The following is a 15,856-nucleotide window of genomic DNA, read 5'->3' on the forward strand; positions in this document are numbered from 1 at the left end:
GACTGAATAGCACCTGAAAATAGTGACAGACTAGAAGTGCCATGAGCCATGGGTGCAATGAATATCTCCAGGGTTTCTCAACATAGGGGTTCCTTCTGCTGTGTGCCTAGAATATCTTGAAACTTACCTGTTGCTAGTACCAGAGCAAATCTTATTTAGGAAGTTCTTCTGTAGTTATCCTAGTTGCCTAGGGAGTTAATTTCTGTTTTATTGTGAGTTAACTTTATTTCCTTAGCCACGGGAACACACAAAGTTTCAAACAAAACCCATGCACAAAACAGTATGAAAATTCATTATCCATAAAAATCATAAACATTCTCATCAATAGTTCTTGTTGGCATCTCATAGCCATTAGAGGAAGTACAGCCACACTACGGGTAATATCTTTACTCATTTTAATTATATTTTTTTATTTTTGCTGTCTAGCAGAGAAAAAAACAATTTTATGCAGGGGTCCTGCTGTTCAATGACTGCTACAAAGTCTTTAAATTTTACATGTACTGACTATGTTTTAATTTAATGATGCAATTTTGGCGGCGGGAGTGGGTAGTTTTACTAGCTGTAGTGGCGCCTGGGTACCCGTATGACACACGTGTTCGATGAATTCACACGCATTTTGTGCTTCAACACCAAGTCCGAAAAGGCACCTACGCCAGATTCCTGGCGATACAATGCAAGTGGGAGGCGAAGAAGCGCAAAAATCCTGCTCCTGTTTGACAGGGGCTGCGGGGAGAAACAACGGGGGCGAAGAGTAGGCGGAGGCGCCGCTGCCCCGTCCCGTCCCGTCCCCCTCCTCGTTTCCCCTCTCCGTGCGTGCAGAGAGGGCGTGCAGCCTTGGCTGGGACTCCGGTGTGCGTGCGCGTGTGAGAGGGCGGGCGCGGCGGCGGTCCGCCTGTCCCAGGGGGCGGTACGGGGAAGCGAGGCGGCCAATCCGCCGGCCGGGCTGACGGGGAGGGACGCGAGAGGGGCCAGGCGAGCAGGCAGGCAGGCAGGCTCGCTCCCGTCTGCCAGAGGCGCTCGGCTCAGCAGCACCTGTAGCGGTCAGAGCCGAGTTAGTTGGGCAAGTCGCTGGCTGGCTGGCTAGGGGATGCCGCCGCCCGGGCAGGAGCGGGCGCTGCCAGTGCTGGGCGCGCGTTGCAGGACCCTGTACCCTTTTTCCGGGGAGAGGCACCGGCACGGGCTGCGCTTCGCGGCGGGGGAGCTGCTCACCGTCCTCCAGGCGGGGCCCGACGGCGGCTGGTGGGAAGGGGAGACCGCCGAAGGGCTCCGGGGCTGGTTCCCGGCCAGCTACGTCCAGCTGATCGAGGTGAGGGGCAGGGCAGGCGGGAGGGAGGGCGGTCTGCAGTTCAGCCATGGGGTGTGGGGGGAGGGCGGCGGTGGGCTCGGGTGATGGGCTGCCTCGTAGGGCAGACTGTGGCATGCGGAGGGGAGAAGGCGCTGGCCCCGAGTTCGGGTCTTGCCAAGTTTGCTCTGCGTTGTCTGTTAGGCGCCCCTGCGACGGGTTTCTTCACCTTGTGGGGATCTGAAGAGTGTTGGTTATGATATTATATGGGGAGTTGTTGGGATGGTTCCATGAGGTGCCGGCGTGGGGTTACTTGATTGTTCTTGTTGTTATTATTATTATTATTATTATTATTATTATTGATCACGGGTTTGTGTGAGGTGTTTTGAGCTTGGCTGGCTGCGTTGCAGCGAGGGAGGCGTGCATCCTGCCTGGTGGCCCCCCTCCTCCCTGTGGAACATGGGGAAAGGGATTCCCTTTGAAGTGTGCATGCCTTAACAGACCCCCTTCTGGCATGTGAAGGTGGTGTGGGTTGCAGAATGGTGCAGCCTCTTGTGCAGTGTGCAGAGCTGCTGCTGCTGTTGTGGGATGTGTGCAGTGTTTGTGGGGTGCTGTGAAGATGCTCCCTTTGGTATAGAATAACCAGAGTGCCTGTTTTGTGGGTGTCTCTTGTTTACAAGCAGTATGGCCAACCGTATGGTGGGATCCTCTTAACTGCTTTTCCAGTGTGAAGAGAGGCTGCCTAGAGAAGCACCTCTTTCTTCCACTCTGTGGTTTCCACCTCACAAGGGCTCTCCACATTCTTAAGCTTTGTTTTCCCAAGGTGTGTAGGTGGGCTGCTTTCTGCATGAAGTGTTTGTTCCATGTATGAACCATGGGTGAGAAACATGCTCTGCTGAAGTCCCATTTCGGCGCATGATGAGATGAGTAACTCACACATTCCCTCCCCCTCAACCCAGTGGGAAGGGCTGCAGCTCTGTGGTGGTAAACAGAAGGTCTCAGGTTCAAACCATGGCATCTCTAGGTAGGGCTGGCTGGGCAATTCCAGCACTTGAAAAACCTTGGAGAGCTGCTACCAGCTAAGAGCAGATCTTGACAACACTGATCTCGATGGGTTAATGTCAAAAGCTGCCTGTGAAAATGGGCCGCTTCTTCACCATATTTCCAGCCAGATGTGGATTCTTTTCTCTGCCTGCATACCATGTTTTCCTGTGGTTGGGTATGATGAATGAATATCTTTTTTTTTTTTTTAAAAAAAAGAAAAACCCAAACAGATTATTCTATACTAATAAATTTACTGTCTCCAGCCTTTTATTGGAAGATAGCAGTGTTTGCATAAGAGGAAACTTTGGTAGACCACACCACTGATGAGAGACGAGAAGAGCCCTCTGTTTAAAGCTATGCTAAGCACATGTGACATATATGCCAATCAATGTGCTTGAACTTTTACTTTGGTGGGATTTATTTCTTAAATAATCAGCTCAGCTCAATGCAATTTGGTTCTTGGATGTGCTCTGCTGCCCAAGTGCAGCTGAATGGTGTTGATGTAATATGGTCCCATTGCACAGCTGAGCCAGGATCATCACTTACATGTTTATTAATTTGGTGTTGTCATTTATTGCTTAGGAAGGCTGTTGGCAAAGCTTTAAGCTTGGTATGGGGCAGTCTAGTGACACCCTGGATTCCAGTTAGGAGATGTGCCAGATGTTGTGTCTATACACCATCTTTAATGATGCTTTGTAAGCATCTATGGCACAAACAATCTGTCAGGATTGTGCTTTGACATATGGTTTTCAGAATCATAAGTATTTCCAAGTAAACTTTCAGCACCACAAATTTCCCATCTGTGTTGTTCTTAAGGGATCTGTGGACGTATCACCAAAAAATGCCAAACTCTGCTGCCAAGAAATGCAAGATTTGCTAGGCCTCCATGATCGGACTAGACAAGCCAAATAAAATAAAATGATAGATTAATATATTTGATTTTTTCTGACTGCAAAATGCAGATTAATTGGTCATCATGCAGTTTGCGGTATTTTCCTAGGGATAAAATATAAATGTGGTCAATCTGTGTGCTTTTTTAGGGAGGGCTCTGTAGATATTAGGAAGTCTGTCGCTTTGTTTTCCTGTCTGCTGTGCAAGCACACAAGGAGAAGGGCAAGTATAGTGGGGGGTAATTTAGAACAGGGTGTAAATAATCACGTGTTTGGTCACCTGTGGTGAATTAGAATCAGGATCCCCTTCAGGAAACTTGACAGAGAATCTTTTTGAAACTGTTTAAAGGGTAGGCCCTTTATTCTCTTTGGTTGTCTGTATGCTACCAATGACTTGAAAAAGGTATTTGTGAACAGGTGTTCCTGTAGAATTATTGGAAGTCTGGCTCAGGTGAGTCAAAAGCTTCCAGCACCATAATGGTTGCATCCTGAACATTCCAGCTTGTATTGTCAGTACTGTAAAGTCCTCTTGCTCTTGGTTTGCTAATAAGGACCTTGAATTGGTTGGCCAAGCTGTGGAGAAGAGTTCTGGTGTGTATTTTTTATAAATCTTGTTGTTCTGTACAGCAAATACTCAAATGTGTGCAATTCCTTCCTCAAGTTTCTACTTTTTTGTGGAGAAATGTGCTGTTGGCATTGCTTCCACCTGAAAAATGATTCCAAGGGTTTTCCTTGCTGCATGTAATCTCTAGACGAAGTTGCTGTGCCTGCTCTTCAGAGTCGTGGGAGGTTGTGTTCTCATGTGCCTCAGTCCAGCTGACATGGGGGAAAGCAGCATGGATGCTGTTCCATTGGCATTAGGAGATGTATCCTGCAAGTAACAAACTGCTGGTTGGGACATGCACAGTAGTGAAGTGGAAAAGAGAAATTTCATCCATACAGTTTGACTTTGCTTTCTCATCCCAAGTTCAGAAATTCCGTTCCTTTTCTCTTTGCTTATTTTTGTGCTTGCATCTATGCAGTGAAATAAATGTCTTCTGCGCAATTACTATGAAAAGATCATTGGTGTGTTTAACAAACCCTTGGAGTGGGGTGTTCGTTCTTTTGGAATGCAACCTTAAAACCTTTAGCTGTTGACAGTTTGCAGAAACGTGTATATTTGAAATGGAGCTCTCTCTGGGCTCAGATTTAGGTAAATGCTGAAACAGTTGTAGCTTTATACAGTGTTTGATTTAAAACACAAACCCGCCCCTCATATATTTAATCACCTTGAGATCCAAGTTGTAAGGGATACTTAAGAAAGTACACAGGTTCTTTCGCATATGAAGGGCACTTTTCTGATTAATTTGGTGTACACTGACTGTTCACTCCCTTTCCTGTTTTTGAAGCTTAAAACCCTTTTGCTGTAGCAGTAATATGTATTTCCTTATTACTGCTCCAGGCTGGCGCTGTTTCTGAAGTGGTGGTTCTTATACGTTGTTTGTTTCCCCATCAGAGTGTAATTGCTCTCAATGACTTCATTCCTGTTAGGCCTGTTTGAGATGACAGGGTAATAATGACCATAACCCTATTCATGCTATAAGGCCTCCAAATTCATATATAATTTGATTTGCATCAAAGAACTAGGGTATTGGACAGAAGGAAGAATGTATAGCAAGACATCTGGGGTGGTAGGAATTTCCTCTGCCAAATATTGGGAACTGGACTTGGTTCCAGGGCAAATATCAGGAACCCAGGCTCTTAGTTGATGAGGTGAACAGTAGCTGAATCAAAATTGTGAGGAGCAACTTGGCACCTGGCTTGCAGGAAGAATGTGATGCCTATGGCAGAAATATGATAATCCTAGATATCTGTTTATATAAATTTCTAGCCCTCACGAGAGCAGGGAGGATCTTGTAAAAATATCTGGAAACAGAAGGAGGGAGCAAGGTTGAATGTTATTCCAACATTTTGCAATGAAAACTAGATCTTTTGTGTAACACTCAGACTCCTACAAGTTGGGTTTTTTTGGTTGGCATCTGTTTTTTTGGTTGGCAGACAATGGAAGAGTGTGCCTTCGGAGGTGAAGTCAAACCATTGGAGAGTTACAGCTGACTACAGGCACCAGGCCTGTTGGCATACCAACTCTGTGTTACAAAGACGCCTGCAGACGTGACATGCAGCCTGGCAGCGTTAACACTTACAAGTATCGTTCTCTGAATGAAGCCTTCTCTCTCACTGTTGCACATAGACAAAGACTTTGTTCCACCTGGTCTGACAAAGCCTGTTCTGAACTGAGTTGAAAGATTCACTAGTAAAACATGTTTGTTCTACAGCTGCTGTGTTCAGACACAAGGCCAAACCATGGTTCAATGCTATGAGAGCATTTGGTGAGCGTCAGGTTCGCATGCCCTTCATCCTTCATGTACCAGGGGAGAAAATCTGAAACGAAAGCACCTTTAGTGTTCAGTGCACATAACATGTAATTAAAGGTAAAGGTAAAGGGACCCCTGACCATTAGGTCCAGTCGTGACCGACTCTGGGGTTGCACTCTCATCTCGCATTATTGGCCGAGGGAGCCGGCGTATAGCTTCCAGGTCATGTGGCCAGCATGACAAAGCTGCTTCTGGCAAACCAGAGCAGCACATGGAAACGCTGTTTACCTTCCCGCTGTAGCGGTTCCTATTTATCTACTTGCATTTTGACATGCTTTTGAACTGCTAGGTTGGCAGGAGCTGGGACCGAGCAACGGGAGCTCACCCCGTCACAGGGATTCGAACCGCCGACCTTCTGATCAGCAAGCCCTAGGCTCAGTGGTTTACCCACAGCGCCACCTGGGTAATTGCATGCACCTAAACATGAGGGTCCTGCTGAATTGCAGTGTTCTCTTATGCACCTTAGGTGAAGAAAGGAACTAACCTGCAGGTCCAGCCAGCTGCAGGCTTGGGGGCAGGGTGCCCTGGGCAAGCTGCCCTTGATATCACTTAGTAGTTGATGGGAGGAGGTGCTGAGCAGAGCCCTGGACTCATATGGCATATCTGTGCTCACCAGTGTCACTATATTACGCTGCCCCTATCCAAGATGTATGTATGTCATGAGCTGAGTACAACTTCATGGGCTGGAAGCTTAAGATGACTGCATAGGCCCAACCATTGCCCTGTCCCTGCTGCTACTCGGCTGTGGTGCAACTGGCAGCCCATGACAGGAGAAGTAGGCTCCCTGCTATGTGGTATGGTGGCAACAGGCCTGTTGGTGTGCAGAGAAGAAGTAAGGCAGTCTGTGGATTTGGCTTTCTCTGGAGAGACATTTTAGCGTCTGCAGCAGCCTATAATTTGAAAGTGACACATAACCTTATTTCACCACCTGTCCTTAATTTACTATATGTTGTTAATGCAGTGCAACCCTATGCATGTTTATCTGCAGTTAAGTCCTATTGTGTTTGTTGGGTCTTGCTCCTTAACAAATGGCAATAGGAGTGCAGCCTTAATAATAATAATAATAATAGTAATAATAAAAAAATAAATTACTTATATCCCACCCATCTGGCTGGGTCTCCCCAGCCACTCTGGGCGGCTTCCAACAGGAGATTAACAATACTTCATTAAATACTTCATCAGTCATTAAAATACTTCATCAGTCATTAAAAAAACTTCCCTAAACAGGGCTGCCTTCAAATGTCTTCTAAATGTCAGGTAGTTATTTATCTCTTTGACATCTGATGGGAGGGCGTTCCACAGGGCGGGAGCCACTACTGAGAAGGCCCTCTGCCTGGTTCCCTGTGACTTTGCTTCTCGCAGTGAGGGAACCACCAGAAGGCCCTCGGCACTGGACCTAAGTGTCCGGAGAGAACAATGGGGGTGGAGACGCTCCTTCAGGTATACTGGACCAAGGCCGTTTAGGGCTTTAAAGGGAAACACCAACACTTTGAATTGTGCTTGGAAACATACTGGGAGCCAGTGTAGGTCTTTCAAGACCGGTGTTATGTGGTCTTGGCTGCCACTCCGTTCATCACCAGTCTAGCTGCCGCATTTGGATTAGTTGTAGTTTCCAGGTCACCTTCAAAGGTAGCCCCACATAGAGCGCATTGCAGTAATCCAAGCGGGAGATAACTAGAGCATGCACCACTCTGGAGAGACAGTCTGCGGGCAGGTAGGGTCTCAGCCTGTGTACCAGATGGAGCTGGTAGACACCTGCCCTGGACACAGAATTGACCTGTGACTCCATGGACAGCTGTGAGTCCAAAATGACTCCCAGGCTGTGCACCTGGTCCTTCAGGAGCACAGTTGCCCTATTCAGGACCAGGGAGTCCCCCATAAATTTTACGTTTCTTTACTCCTGGAATTCTTAGAGTTTCAGTATATTATACCATTAAAAAAATGGACTTGACGTATCAGCTGATAGTTGTCTGCATGCCAAGCCTAGGCTTGAATAGTGAGTTGACCTAGTATGACTCATTGTTGTTGTTTGCATTTGATCCTGGAATGGTGACACCTGCACAACATTAATATCTTGCGAAGGGTTATTTGGACATTATTGGATGGTTGATGTTTCTTTGACTGATGGCTTTGGGAAACCACTTATGCAAAGAAGCAGCAGCCAATGTAAATTTTGCTCTTCTGAAAACTGTCAGGACTTTTTATAGCTACTGTCACCTCCCATAGTTGCACATCTCTCTTGCGAAGCATAATGTTTCATTCCAGTACTGAAGGAGACAGCTTGGGAATTGGAACTTCTGCCAGCACCTATCCATTTGCTGAGAGCTGCTGTTGTTTTCAGTGGGTATTAGTTTTATATATGGATTGGGGGGTGGGGGTGGGGAAACAGATTTTCAAAATAGTTTTGCTTGCAAGGCATCTAAGACAGGGGTCCCCAGACTTACCCGCCTTCGGGCTGGTCCCCGCCGCGCCGATCGCGCGGCGGGCCGGAGGGCGGGGGAGTGCGCGCGCAGTGGGCCGGAGGGTGGGGGAGTGCGCGCCAGTGCGCATGCGCACACCCATTTACTGGCGCGGTGGGGTGCTTCCAGGCCGGAAAAATCGCCGAAAATTGTTTGTGCGCATGCGTATGGGCCTCCCCCGACCCGGAAGTGCACCTCCCCCGACCCGGAAGTGCACCGGAAATGACCTCTTCTGGGTCGGGAGAGGCCCATACGCATGCGCAGAAACGATTTTCGGCGATTTTTTTCCAGATCTGGAAGTGGGGGGCGGCGGGGGTCGTCGCGGGCCGGATTGGGAGGCCAATTGGGCCGCATCCGGCCCGGGGGCCGTAGTCTGGGGACCCCTGATCTAAGAGATCAGTTGTTTCCTATATGACGCTGGCATGCTCACCTTAGCAAAGTATGTGTGTTTGTTTTGCCACATTATTGGTGGGATATTGGGGTGACTCATTCATTTCTCTTTTGCAGGTACACAATGATATACCATTGTGGCTCCCGAAATTGCAAGATAGGTAGTCCAGGGATTCTCTTGAACTGTGATAAGCAGTATGCGTGGACCACTGTCTGCAAACTTACTGCATTTATTCCCTGTGTAGGGAACTCCTGCACAGTGAACAAATGTGGAAGTGGAACACCAAAGGATGATATGGGGTCCTCAGTGCCCTGGAGAAGGGAATCATATTTTAATACGCTGTATGTTCAATTATTCATCTTTCACTTTGGCCTTGAAATTACAAACTGGCCCAGGGTTGAAGAGACTCAAGGGATTGTTGCGGCAAGACAAGTGACCACATAAGTAAACCTTTCATACTATTGTATCCTGTGTGTGCAGGGTCAGTTAACACTTCACTCCCTTTGTGTCTTGGCATTGCACGGGGATGAAATCTGAGCTAAATGAGGGAATAACTCTGGCAAGTGGTCTGTCTCCGTCTACACTGTTATGGAGCCCTTTGCTAGGTTTGTGCCAGAATTAGTGGGAAGAGTTCATGTTGCTAGTCCTTGTTTGACTTAGGAAATGCCCCCTGTTGAAAATTAGTCACTAGCTGGGACTCCTTTAAGCTTTGTTTAAAAGTCATCATAAAGTGTGATGGTCTTGAGGAGGCTAAAGTGGAACAAACAATCCTGAGAATTCACTGTGGTTTAGTTAGAAGTAGTGGGATTCAAGCCTTGGCTGAACTACACCCTTCTCACCTGAAAGTCAGGTCCCTTAATCCCAGCTGTTTAGTGTAGGCGGTGGCTCCTGAATGGGAAGGGAAAGTCACCTATGCAGGTTCAAAGGCATGACTTGGGTTGTGGGTACCTGAATGGCAATATTTTCCCCCATGTTTGCCTACCTACATGCTAAGATCTGGAAGCTTTGCTCTGGGTGCCTCCAACCTTCTGAAGCCTAGCTTTGCTGACAGAAAAAACATGTTCTACGTGCTTCATTTTTTGAAAGAAAGTCTTGTGTGTGAGCTTCTCCTGCTATATGACACAAGGCAGCATCATGGGATGCGGTTTCCTGTTGCAATGACACTGGTGATGTTGGTGGAAGCCAAGGGTGGGAAAAACTGGCATGAGGAACTGGGATAAAGGACATGAATGCACAGCTTGGAATACTCACGGCTGATTCAAACAACTGTTTTTTCAACAAAATGAAGTCACTGTATGATTTGGCTTTCTGGTGGGAGATACTTTTAACAGTGAAGCTAGGATTGCGAATGCTCAGACACACGCCAATATCAAGAACATCTCATATAGCCCCCTGCCATGTGAGGCCAGATGTCCAGCTCTCTGTGTCCAACAGTGGGGAGCGAAAAGCACAGAACAAGGTTATGATGGAGATGTCATGTTTCAGAGATCTGCTTGGACCTTCCTTTTAAAAAAATTCTAAAAGGTTAGCGGAATGAAAGTGCTCAGCTTCTCTCTCTCTCTCTCTCTCTCTGTGTGTGTGTGTGTGTGTGCGCATGCATATACATGCACATGTATATGCAACCATTTTTTAAAGGTACAGACTATGGTTTAGGTGCTGGTGCCATGGGAGTCCCTACTTGTCACTAGGCAAGTAATATTGCAGGCACTATCCATTCAGGCAGTCAGAGTCCACAGAACATTGCTAGGGAAATGCTAGCTCAGGCACCCCCAAACTGCGGCCCTCCAGATGTTTTGGCCTACAACTCCCATGATCCCAAGCTACCAGGACCAGTGGCCAGGGAAGATGGGAATTGTAGTCCAAAACATCTGGAGGGCCGAAATTTGGGGATGCCTGTGCTAGCTGGAGAAAATTGCATTTTTCTAGCGACAAAACATTATGGCATGTGTGCTGGGAAAAGGCACCCTGCTACCTAATTCTAAGATGTCTGGGCTGCATCATCTTCAATAGCTGAGGAAGAAAAGTGCTGTTTTCTGGAAAGGTATATTGGCTTGGATTCTTTGCAAAAACAAATAGCTGTGAAGCTTTGTGCTCAAATCAATAAACTGGTAAGACCCTTCAGAGTGGTTTGTTTGCAACACATTTAAAAATAAAATAAAATATCACACCATTTTCCTCAATGAAAATATTGAAGCTTCACACAGATTCTTTTATTGTATTTAAAGCCCTAAACGGCCTCAGCCGAGTATACCCAAAGGAGCGTCCCCACCTCCATCGTTCTGCCCGGACACTGAGGTCCAGCGCCGAGGGCCTTCTGGCGGTTCCCTCACTGCAAGAAGCAAAGCTACAGGGAACCAGGCAGGGGGCCTTCTCGGTAGTGGCGCCCACCCTGTGGAACGCCCTCCCATCAGATGTCAAAGAGATAAATAACTACCTGACATTGAGAAGACACCTGAAACTTCAGGGAAGTTTTTTATGTGTGACAATTTAATGTATTTTAAATTTTTGTTGGAAGCCACCCAGAGTGGCTGAGGAAATCCAGCCAGATGGGGTACGAATAATAAATAATAATAATAATAATAATTAATGTATTGTCCTTGCATGTCTTTTATAGAAAGGGGTTCATTTGCTAAACTCTATAAATCTAGAAGAATCCAGGAAAGAACAACACTGAGAAGAGGTCCCTGGGAGAGGTGCATAGGAAATGCCTCTTATTTGATCATTGTTTGGATCAGAAAATACAAAAGTTTCCTACCCAGTATTCTATGAGCCTACCTATTCCATATAGTAGTAGTAGATGAATGCTGTGTAGTCCCTATTCTGGTCCAGTAGTATCTGCATTGCACCAGGTTTTGGTCCTAATCCTTTTTTTATACCCCTCCCAGTAGTTTTTCACTTGTATAAAATATGTCTATTCGATCAAAAAGAGAAACAGATGTCAAAATCTGGTGTTTTGCTAAGAGAAAGTGCTGTTTAAGATACCTTAAGAAAATGAGCATCTCTTCCATCAAACAACTTGCACAAAACATGGGCCAATTGCAAACCATTAGGATGGCTTTGTGTGGGGAGTTGCTAAGAAAGAAACACTGAGAAGGGCTGGTGTTGCTGTAGCTACAGGTCAAGCATGCACTTGTCCCTCTCTCGGTCCCAGCCCTGGCAAGGTTTGACTGAGATTAGGCACCCCCTGAAAAGAATGTGTACCTTTCTTGTAGGCAAGGAGATAAGCTTAAGGGCAGGGTGTTTGAAGGAGGTGGGGAATCATAGCTCAGTGACTCAGGGATTCCAGTTTCAATCCCTGGCTTCTCCAGGTAGGGCTGGGAAGACTGTGAGGCTCTTAATCTCAGGGCTGTGCATTCGAGTTCCACATTGGGCAAAAAGATTCCTGCATTTTGATGTTGTATGTCTGTGTTAAATGAGCATGATGGGGGTGGGGGTGAGCACACTAGCACTTGCATGAAGATTGGACCACTACAGTGGGAAATAGAACCCTTTAATTTTTCTTGGTTGGGGAAAAAATGTTTCTGTTTTCTAGTAATCGTTGTCAACTTTTGGCCAAAGCTGTAGGCTTGGTTTTGCAGCTTCAGAAATTAACTTTGACTGCTGCTTTGTTGTGTGTGTGTGTGTGTGTGTGTGTGTGTGTGTGTGTGTGTATAAAAATACAGCAAATGTTTGCTGCTGCTTATGTTCCCCTTCACTTACCCTCGGCCCCAAGCTGCCCTCAAGCCCACATGCTAGGTGTGGCTGTCTGCAAAGGAAAGCCTGCATGAGTCTGTTTTCCATGTGTTTGGGAATCCTGCACATCTGGGGAACTTCCAGAATATGTGGAAAACACATAGGCGATCATTTGCAGACATCTGCACCTATATTACCATGTGACCTCAAGGTCAGGGGTGTAGCCCCACAATCCCACTCTCTGTGTGGTACCTCTTCATGCAATGCATACTTGGAGAGGCCTTTACTTGGAAGCTAATCCTGTTTATTTCAGGACAACCTTTTACTCCCAATGTTTGGTTGTGTATGGGTGAGGGGACAGGGAAAAGAATATTTGGCCTGAGGTTTAAGGTGGAAAGAATGCTTCCAAGAGTCATGTTTGCATGATGGTGAGAAGCAGCTATGTACAAGAATCAGCTAATGCTTGATTTTCACTGGGGGAACTGCATATGTTTGAAGATGAGTCTTCATACAGCTACAGTCATAACTCGGTTTAAGCACGCTTCGGTTTGAGTACTTTCAGTTTAAGTACTCTGCGGACCTGGAAGTGTTTACTTCTGGGATCTGCCGCGCCCGCATGCGCAGAAGTGATCTATCGGCACTTTGCGCACACGTGCTATCGCTGCTTGGATTAAGTACTTTTCGGGGTGCAAATGGCACCCCGGAACCAATTAAGTACTTAACCCAAGGTACCACTGTATGGTGGAGTACCTCTTGGACAGTGGCCAGGGGCGTCTTGCGCATAGAGGCAAGTGGTGTTTGTGTGTGTGTGGGGGGGTGCCGGAGGGATCTCTGAACCATGGCGCTGGATAGTCTTAAGATGGCCCTGACAGTGGCATTCATCTGACCTCTGGTCAGTGCCATAGCTGCCAAGTTTTCCCTTTTCTCGCAAGGAAGCCTATTCAGCATAAGGGAATTTCCCTTAAAAAAAGGGAGAACTTGGCAGCTATGGTCAGTGCTGCTGCTGCTTACTGAAAAGAAGAGAGGGAGGGCCAAGGCTGGTACAGAACCAGTCCAGCACTCCTGCCGGTGCATTTGCAGCTTGCTGCTGCCCCCCTCCCTCCAGGTAATCAGCAGTGACACCCCCCTCCACAATCTCACCATCTGATACAGATGTACACCTTGCAACTAGAACATTAAGCATGTACAGTGGTACCTCTACTTACGAATTTAATGCGTTCCGAATGCACATCCGTAAGTCGAAAAAATTCGTAAGTCGAATCCCATAGGAATGCATTGGGAGAAAAAATCCGTAAGTCGAAGCAACCCTATCTAAAAATTCGTAAGTCGAAAAAATCCTATCTAAACCGCATCCAAGATGGCGGACGGAGCTCTGTTCGTAAGTAGAAACATTCGTAAGTAGAGTTATTCGTAAGTCGAGGTACCACTGTAGTACCTTTAAATGCCCTGGTGCAGTGAGAGAGCGGCAGCCATGGTTTCCTGATTCTGTCATCTGCATACCTGTGTGTTACACCTAGGGCAGTGGTGGGCCTTGGGGTCTCAAATTTCAGTGGTGCACTGTGCGATGTCAAAATTCAGCACCTCACTGCCTCTCACCTTCCATTCTACATAATAGTTGTGGAGATGCCTGCAGCGCCCCCGAAATTCCACGACCAGTGCAACTGGTTGCGCTCCCCTAAATCTGCCTTTGGCCAGAGTTCTGCTCACTAAAATGGATGAGGAAAGAGCAGTGGAAAACAAGATTGGGGAGGGCACTGGCAATACAGGTTTGCAGTGGCTGTAATGGCCTATTGGGAAGCTTGAGTGGGTGCGTTCTGTGACCAAAGGGCAAGGTGGCCTCTTTTATTGAGCTTGAAGCTACACAGGTGTCTAGAGAATTTTACTGATGAGCGGCCATATAAACTTCAGTAATTATAGCAGTAAGTATTCACACCATTAATAGAAGCCTGAGATGAAGTTACAGTCCTAACCCAATCAATCCTAAGATTTCACATCTCAGACCATGTCCTGGGATTTTTAAGAAGGCAAAAAAGGATTTCCTCTTCTGAATAAATTAAGGGTCTGTTCAGTTATGTCCGTTTCTTGAGTTGGTTTAAATCTTATAGATTAGGAACATTTAGTCTGCCAAGAAATGCATTCTCTTGATTTACTGTCAGCATGTTTTCTAGGGCAGAACTTCCTTTATGTTCACTAACCAGCATTTTGCTTTTATGGGAGTACAGTGCTTTGGATTGTGCTGTCTGAACTGGCAGTATAATTACAATTTCAGGTATTTTATTAGGATCTACTCTTTATTTGTGCTTTTAAATATGCATCATAGTAGTATGGGATTATACCTTTCTTTGATTGGCACTTTGGGATTTTGCAATTCTTTTCACTTGGAATGTAACTAGGCCTGTAACTCACAGATCCGAGCCTCTCTTGTGCAATGGAGCTATGGGTATGTATTTCTTTCCAGCAGACAGAAGCTTGCTTAATAAACGAGTCTGTATGAGCTGAAATGACAGGTACAGAAGTTACTCAGCATTGCTAATTTGATCTTCCCTTGATTATTCTTTCCCCAGCATCTAGTGTGTATATATATTTGGCTGAATGACTAGCCGGATTGGTTATAGAGCAGCAGAAAATGGGGATTTATTGTGCATCATCTGGGAACTGGAACAAGCTGTGAATTTGAAGATGGTGCAACAGCTCTGTTTATAGGGAACAGAAGCTAATAGTTAAGTTGGGCTTCTTATGTTGTGCTTTTATGTGGTACACTTCAGCATCACTTCTAATGTTTAATGGGCTATTGAAGAGATGTGTTTGAGAGACCTAGGAAGATCACCACCAAGCATGTGAGTCAAGGGTGTGTGGGCACATTTTGCATTCTGTTCATGATAGGCGTGGGTGCTTGCCTACACCATAGACAGAATGCACTTATGCGACTCTTTCTTCAACGCAGAAGGGTGTTTCCCAGCAATTGTCCCATCACCCCAGGCATGGGGTATATTGTTGTTACTTTAGCAAGACGTGCCTTTATGAGATTGTGTGCTCCTAATCAAAGCACCTATAATGAAGCCCAGTCCTGGATTAAAAGTATGTAAATAATTGCATCATCCACCATAACTGTGGAAGGATAATTGCAATGTTTTTTAAAAGTATCTTTTGCTTTGCAAGGATGTGCTGTGCTATAGCATCATGGAGGTATCTGAGACATTACAGATAGGCATTTTAGAATATTTTCTTGAGGTAACTATGGACATCAGGCTTGAAGTTTTGTAAACTGGGATATAGGACTCCCACAATTTTGTTGTTGTTTAGTCGTGTCTGACTCTTCGTGACCCCATGGACCAGAGCACGCCAGGCACTCCTGTCTTCCACTGCCTCCCGCACCTTGGTCAATCTTAGTGAATAGAATTGAATTATTTTGGGGGGCAGAGCATCAAGTGTATTAATGTTGTGTGTGTGTATGTGTGTGTCAGGTAACATGGCTATTGTAAAAAAAAATTTCTTATTAGCTCCTTAGGATGACGCAAATCTAGGGATTGGAAGACTTACAATTGTGAACAGTTAATGAAAGCTGTTCTGTTTTCTTGGAATCTCTTACGGCACAAGTTTGCATTGTGATGTATTTTTAACAAACATAACAATCTGTATTGTGTAATTTTGTGTACCAGTACAGCGCAAGGGCAGAACAAATGATCGTCTTGTTAACTGAAGCA

At 46.0% G+C, this 15,856-nt stretch overlaps 1 protein-coding gene across 1 annotated transcript in view; it reads left to right on the top strand.

The window, feature by feature from the left end:
* The first annotated feature begins 996 nt into the window (after window positions 1–996).
* Window positions 997–15,856, top strand: part of GAS7 (growth arrest specific 7) — a 142,687-nt gene continuing 127,827 nt past the window's right edge. Inside the window, exon 1 of the mRNA XM_035104613.2 lies at window positions 997–1,306. Within this exon, the coding sequence (XP_034960504.1) occupies window positions 1,088–1,306 (219 nt within the window). The 5' untranslated portion in view covers window positions 997–1,087. The remainder of the gene's footprint in view (window positions 1,307–15,856) is intronic.

The sequence above is a fragment of the Zootoca vivipara genome, chromosome 2, assembly GCF_963506605.1.
Source record: "Zootoca vivipara chromosome 2, rZooViv1.1, whole genome shotgun sequence".
Classification (NCBI taxonomy): domain Eukaryota; kingdom Metazoa; phylum Chordata; class Lepidosauria; order Squamata; family Lacertidae; genus Zootoca; species Zootoca vivipara.